Source organism: Microtus ochrogaster, chromosome 8 (genome assembly GCF_000317375.1).
Source record: "Microtus ochrogaster isolate Prairie Vole_2 chromosome 8, MicOch1.0, whole genome shotgun sequence".
In the NCBI taxonomy this organism is placed as follows: Eukaryota; Metazoa; Chordata; class Mammalia; order Rodentia; family Cricetidae; genus Microtus; species Microtus ochrogaster.
In genome coordinates, this window is record NC_022015.1 from 74,428,032 (window position 1) to 74,435,074 (window position 7,043).

General features: G+C 50.3%; 1 protein-coding gene and 1 long non-coding RNA gene across 3 annotated transcripts in view; one reads left to right on the forward strand and one right to left on the reverse strand.

Moving 5' to 3' along the window:
* LOC113456554 overlaps positions 1–3,716 on the reverse strand; it is a 19,051-nt gene extending 15,335 nt beyond the window's left edge. Inside the window, exon 1 of the long non-coding RNA XR_003377321.1 lies at positions 3,641–3,716. This is a non-coding gene — a long non-coding RNA (uncharacterized LOC113456554). The remainder of the gene's footprint in view (positions 1–3,640) is intronic.
* Positions 2,942–7,043, forward strand: part of Cnnm2 (cyclin and CBS domain divalent metal cation transport mediator 2) — a 138,021-nt gene continuing 133,919 nt past the window's right edge. Inside the window, exon 1 of one of the 2 annotated variants that reach the window (XM_026781744.1) lies at positions 2,942–4,691. In XM_026781744.1, the coding sequence (XP_026637545.1) occupies positions 3,071–4,691 (1,621 nt within the window). In that variant the 5' untranslated portion in view covers positions 2,942–3,070. The remainder of the gene's footprint in view (positions 4,692–7,043) is intronic. The other variant, XM_005352420.2, reaches the window with a different exon arrangement.

Genomic DNA, 7,043 nt, shown 5'->3' on the forward strand with positions numbered 1-7,043 from the left:
CACAAAGGGTACTAGCCCATACCCACCCCTGAGGACATAGACCACTCAGGAATGCCCCATGAGTATCTGTATTCACAAAGGGTACTAGCCCATACTCATCCCTGAAGATATAGACCACTCAGCAATTCCCTGTGGGTATCTGAAACGATTCTGTTGTATGGTGTCTGCTGGGCAGGTCCTTCTCTGTTTTGCTCAAGTCTTGAACTTCTCACTAGGTTCTAGGCTGCTAAGACCACACTTTCCTGGCCGTTGCTTTCTCTGCATGCACAGGAAATGCCTGTAGGTCTGGCAGGCACTTCTTCCTCTCTCCACACTCCTGTTCCAAACTGCGCATTCAATATTTGAGAACCTTTAACTGTGTTTCCTCTTAGCCTGGACCACACTTGGGGTCACACTTTCTATTAAGCTATAAAGACCCCATTTTCCATCAGCTGGCTTAGGAAGGACTGTGTCTGTAGTCGTCAGATATCTTATAAATTCCAGCTTATAAACTATAATGGCACACTTTTTTGTTGTTTGTTTTGTTGTTGTTTGTTTGCTTTTCGAGACAGGTTTTCTCTGTGTAGCCCTGGTTGTCCTGGAACTCACTATGTAAACCAGCCTGGCCTTGAACACTGAGACACTGTCCCCACCCCCTGCCTCCTAAGTGCTGGAGCTAAAGGTGTAAGCCACCACTGCCCAGCTTAAATGCCACTCTTACAAACATGCAAGAAACCTAAGAATCATTTTCTTCATCTGAACTAATTTTTTCAATATAGCAATATAGAAGGAAGTAGGAAAAAACCACCAGAAATCAGGGGGCTAGGAGTAGAGTTAAATATTTATTTGAACTAAAGTAAAATTCCCTTATTAAACCCTTTGCACATGACGTCGTGATTCTGGCTGCTTTAGACCATGGTGAACTAGCATGCACAATGCAGATACAGTTCTTGAGAAAGGACTGCTTGTCAACCACATGAATAATTTACCTATAATATTAGTAAGACCTCTTTGTTTTGAAGAAACATAAAGGAGTGATGGAGTATGGCGACCTTTGAGCAAGGCCTTGAAAGGGGGCTACGTTGACATTTGGAAGAAATTGAGTCTCCCTCACAGGAAATAGACAGCGAGTACAAAGAAGCCAAGAGAATCCCCCTGCAGTGACTGAGAAACAGTTAGGAGGAAGCCTGGCTGGGGCGGAGGGTAGGGGTAGAGCTTGCGGCACCTTGTAGGCGATCTGGGTACTTGGGCTTTTACCACAGGGGGATGAAGATTCAGAGGAGTGTTCAAACAGGGGAGCAACTGGCCCTCATTTGACAAGTCTCTAGCTGCAAGGTAAGCGGGCAGGCATAAAAGAGGAGTGACAGGTAAGGAGAACACCGAAATGAGCTCCGGAATTCATTGTCCTGGAAATCATAAAACATGCTTTGGGTGTAAACAAAAGGGAAGGGTACTACAATTACGGAATACAAAATAAGAATGGGAAACATTTTTAAAAAATGCTTAAGCTGTGAGGCAAAAGATGCTACCACATCTATTCTCGATGCCACGGACTCTGGACCTATGCTCCAGAGGCGAGCTTCTCCAGAGGTCGCAGCAGTTGGCCAGTACAAAGGTAGTGGTGTGCATGCCTTTAGTTCCTACGCTCGGAAGGCAGAAGCAGGCGAACCTCCGAATTCGAGGACAACCTGATCTACAAAGTGAGTTCCAGGACAGCCAGGGCTACACAGAGAAACCCTGTCTCGAAAAACAAGCAAAAAGCAAAAGCAAGGGCTGGAGAGATGGCTCAGCGGTTAAGAGCATTGCCTGCTCTTCCAAAGGTCCTGAGTTCAATTCCCAGCAACCACATGGTGGCTCAGAACCATCTGTAATGAGGTCTAGTGCCCTCTTCTGGCCTGCAGGCATACATGTAGACAGAATACTGTATACATAATAAATAAATAATTAAAAAAAAAAAAGCAAAAGAATAAGCTTTTATGGGCTTTCTCGGGATGTTCTCCTCTTCCTATTTCCCAAAATTGCCTGGATGCCCCCTTCCCCCCCCCAAAAAAAAAGCAGGTCCCATCTCATTCTGTGATTATAGCACAACTGCATGAGAATTCCTGTGATTAAGGTTTGTTTGGGAAGCTGCTCACCAACTTCCCCACGCTTTACTTGGGCACACTTAGGAGTTTGCTGAGGTCTAAAAAACACCACAGGACATCTGTGAAGGCCGGCAGGTGGCGCCACGTGATCGTGAGCAGCCGAGGGCGCTCAGAGGCCTGCAGGCAGCGGGTCCATAGCGTTGCCAGGGCCACCCTGTCACCTCGAATCTCCCGAGGAGCGATGTGCAGGAGTGCAGGCTGGGGGCTTGACCAGTATCCCCATTTGATTTTAGGTTCTGTGCACCCTAAAACCGTCTCCACTCGGCTCTGGTGCTCCCAGGGCAGGAGGGCTCAGCCCTTTCTGCACCGACGCGGAGCCCCGTGGAGCCCGCAAGGTCCTGCAGCGAGGACCCGCAGCCTCGCGCCTCGGGGCAGTGCTGCAGGGCTGCCAGGCCACGCGCGGGGAACTACTACAGAGACCCCCACAGGGAGCGCCGCACCCGCGGACCGCTCCTCTTCATTGGCCGCCTGGAGGAAGACCACGCCCCTTTCCCTACAGCGCTCCTTTTTGACTGGCTCTCGGGTCCGGGATGGCCACGCCTCCTCCCCTCGCATACACAAGAGTCACGCGCCTTTCAGTTGGAAACTTGGCATGCTGAGGAGGACAGTGGCCCTCATCTCCCCGCCCACCGCCCTTGCCATTGGTGCGGCACGCCGACTGCGACCACGCCCCCATTCCTGCCCCCTGGCTGGGAAGGCGGGCACCCGCTCTTGATTGGCTGGTCGACCTGCCATTCGTGGGAGCGGCTAGCACACCCCTCCCTCCCCTCCCTCCTCCCGCGAGCCCGGGGGTTCCACAGAGGGCCCAGTCCGAGTCAGTGTCATTCAGAGAGGCGGACTGCTGAGTGCTGGGCGCGGACGCGCGGCTGCAGTCCAGCTCGGGCGCCGGTGCCTGCGCTCGCGCCGCCGGGTGGGAAGGATGAAGCCTCAGCTGGAGCAGCCACCCTATGATTGGCTGTGGCGCTTGTGAACCCGAAGTAAAGATGGCGGGCGGGCAGGCAGCCGCCGCACTGCCCACTTGGAAGATGGCGGCTCCCCGCAGCCTCAGTGCCCGCGGCCGGGGGGTCCTGCAGGCAGCTGCGGGCCGGCTGCTGCCGCTGCTCCTGCTGAGCTGCTGCTGCGGCGCGGGCGGCTGCACAGCAGCGGGTGAGAACGAAGAGACCGTGATCATCGGGCTGCGGCTGGAGGACACGAACGACGTGTCGTTCATGGAAGGGGGTGCGCTGCGGGTGAGCGAGCGGACCCGGGTCAAGCTGCGGGTGTACGGGCAGAACATCAACAACGAGACGTGGTCCCGCATCGCCTTCACCGAGCACGAGCGGCGCCGGCACACACCCGGCGAGCGCGGGCTGGGGGGCCCCGCGCCTCCGGAGCCGGACAGCGGCCCCCAGCGCTGCGGCATCCGCACCTCAGACATCATCATCTTGCCCCACATCATTCTCAATCGCCGCACATCGGGCATCATCGAGATCGAGATCAAACCGCTGCGCAAGATGGAGAAGAGCAAGTCTTATTACCTGTGCACGTCTCTCTCCACGCCCGCACTGGGTGCCGGCGGCTCCGGGTCTGCGAGTGGCGCCGTCGGGGGGAAGGGTGGCGCGGGGGTGGCCGGACTCCCGCCTCCCCCATGGGCCGAGACCACCTGGATTTACCACGACGGTGAGGACACCAAGATGATCGTAGGCGAGGAGAAGAAGTTCCTGCTGCCCTTCTGGCTGCAAGTGATCTTCATCTCGCTGCTGCTGTGCCTTTCAGGCATGTTCAGCGGCCTCAACCTGGGGCTCATGGCTCTGGACCCGATGGAGCTGCGCATCGTGCAAAACTGCGGCACCGAGAAAGAGAAGAATTACGCCAAGCGCATCGAGCCGGTGCGCAGGCAGGGCAACTACCTGCTGTGCTCGCTGCTGCTGGGCAACGTGCTGGTCAACACCACGCTCACCATCCTGCTCGACGACATCGCGGGCTCAGGCCTTGTGGCTGTGGTGGTCTCCACCATTGGCATCGTCATCTTCGGGGAAATCGTGCCCCAAGCCATTTGCTCCCGACACGGCCTGGCAGTAGGGGCCAACACCATCTTTCTCACCAAGTTTTTCATGATGATGACCTTCCCCGCTTCTTACCCGGTTAGCAAACTGCTGGACTGCGTCCTGGGCCAGGAGATAGGCACTGTCTATAACCGGGAAAAACTGCTGGAGATGCTCCGGGTCACTGACCCCTATAACGACCTCGTTAAAGAGGAACTGAACATCATCCAAGGGGCTCTGGAGCTCCGCACCAAGACGGTAGAGGACGTGATGACTCCCCTCCGGGACTGTTTCATGATCACCGGCGAGGCTATCTTGGACTTCAACACCATGTCCGAAATCATGGAGAGTGGCTATACGCGAATCCCAGTGTTCGAGGGAGAGCGTTCCAACATCGTGGACCTGCTCTTTGTCAAAGACTTGGCCTTCGTGGACCCAGATGACTGTACTCCCTTGAAAACCATCACCAAATTTTACAACCACCCCTTGCACTTCGTCTTCAATGACACCAAGTTGGACGCTATGCTGGAAGAATTTAAGAAAGGTGAGAAATTTTGCTCTTTTTTTTTTAATTGGCTCTTCTCTTTCTGCCTCCATCCTCCTCCCTCCCTGAGTCCTCTACCCCCAGACCAACCCCCCAGGGAGAGTTGACCGGAATTTCTCCTTCTAATTGCACAGCTGAAAGGGTGGCATGGACTTGGGGACGGATTGAACTAGTAAGCACTTCTGGGTTTAAAAGCCTGAGACTGTCATTACTTTTCCCACATCATCAAAAAACAAGCTTTGTAATTTCAGTGCATGAAACTTGACCCCCTTGGGACCTCTGGTCTTGAGGGATCTACTTCATTCATTGTCTGGCTTCAGAATAGGTAGGTGAAAGTACAGGCTGGCTCCCGAGATGCCTTTCGTTTATATCTGATACAGACATTTGGAGAGAATTTAAGCAGCCTTTAAAAACCCAGTGTAATCCTTTTCCTCTTCCTTAAACATCCACATTGACATTTTGAAGACTGGCAGTGTAATTTTGGTGGATTTTGTTCTTGGCTGTCTGGCATCCTGCAGGGTAGATTGAGGTCTTTTGCAGGTGGAGCAGGGGTAAAGAAAGTACCATTAAAACCCCCACTTTATTTAGATGTGAATTCTCTACCTGGAAAAGAGGAGTTTTTCTTTATTTAAAGCAAACTTCGTCATTACCATCTAACTGGGAAAAGCTGGAGGTGAATTAACTTTTGACGCGCTGTATCTGTCCTCCTTTCCTGCTTACACTTACCTGTCAGCAGTGAAGTTTCCTAAAGCAAAGGGTAGAAAAGTCGAACCTGTGACAGTGATGTGCATACCGTTCTTAATCGTGATTTATTCTTTGATTTTTTGTCAGTTTAAAAATGTTCTTTTAATCTCAGGTCCTTGATACATTAAGATGAAATACTCCATCTCCAAATCTGGGTTCTAGGATATTGACTGGGAAGAGGCCCAGCGTCTGGTGTTTGAGTGTTCACAGCTCACCGTTTCTTGCATTGTAGTATTGCGTGTCTTAATTTGTTATAAATAGGTAAATGGCAAGCTGTACTATTAGTATTGAGACTTTGGAAGTTTCCAGTAAGTAGCTAGTGCGGTTAAAACCAAGGGATGCTGAGTTTTGTCATTGGTGCTTGGCATGCACCAGCACTGCAAAGTGTGTGTAACCTTGCATGACCCGAAAACTAAATTCCCATTCTTCGCATGGAATTTCGATCACTAATGGAGTTGCTACCCTGACAAAAGCCATATGTACCTGGTGACAGCTCAATGGATGTGATCATTTGAACATACAGTGTATGTGCTTGTCCTTGCTCCCTTTTCTTGGATGAATGGTGTCCTCTCTGGAACAGGATCACAATGCAGCAATTTTCATATAAAAAAAATAGAGCAGAATGTGCTTCAGGGCTTAGTAATTTGCATTTAAAAGCAGGAGGAGAAAAAGAAAATGTCCAGTATCTCTAGCTACAGAGCATTTGGGGTGTCTGTTGACTGCCAAGCTGTTTATTAGAGCACTGAACTAGCGTCTTCTCTCTGCCACACAGGAAGACGTCTTGAATGCTTCAGGATGCCCTGAAGTCCCAGTGCGTGCAGTTTCTTACGTCCTTTGTTGTTGTTGTTGTTGTTTTTATTCTTGTTCAGATTTTTTGCTTATCACCTTATATATTGCTAATACTAGGCTGAGTCCAGCATGATGATGTGGACCTGTGGTTCCAGCTATGTGGGAGGCTGAAGCTGGAGGATTGCTTGAGTCTAGAGTTCCACATAGGCCTAGTCCATTAAAACAAAACAAAACCCAACACCCACTAGTTTGTACTCCCTGCTAGAGGCTTTCTTTACTTCGGTATCTTTTTCTTTTAGAATTTGGCTGTTTACTTCCTACTCCTACTCAAAGTTTAAAAAATTTTATATTATTTTAAAATTTGTTATTGGTTAGTTGTGCTTGAACCAGGTTTCTGTGGCTGCTTTAATTTTTTCATTGTAGGAGGAGCTGTTTTCCCCTCAGAATCACCTCTCATTGGTACCCCTCTCATCAGGGTCTGGCCAAGAGGTTTCTATGTACCTGACCCTTTGAACTCATGACCCCTCCTGCTTCAGTCTTCCAAGTGTTGGGGTCCCAGGTGCTCACCACACAGCCTGGCTCTCAGTACCTTTTGAAATGTGTTCTTCAAGTGATGGAAATATTGGTGTTTTCCTATAAGTTCTAGAAAAATAACACATATTATTTCACTTTAGTTTTTATCCAATGAGATGCACATGTTTGGTTAAGAAGCAGAGCAAATGGAAGATGCGTTTGGTCTAGTAACCGATTCTGAAAAGCAAAGACAGTGGCAAATTGGAGAGTTAAGCCATGTTTTTTTTTGTTTTTGTTTTTGTTTTT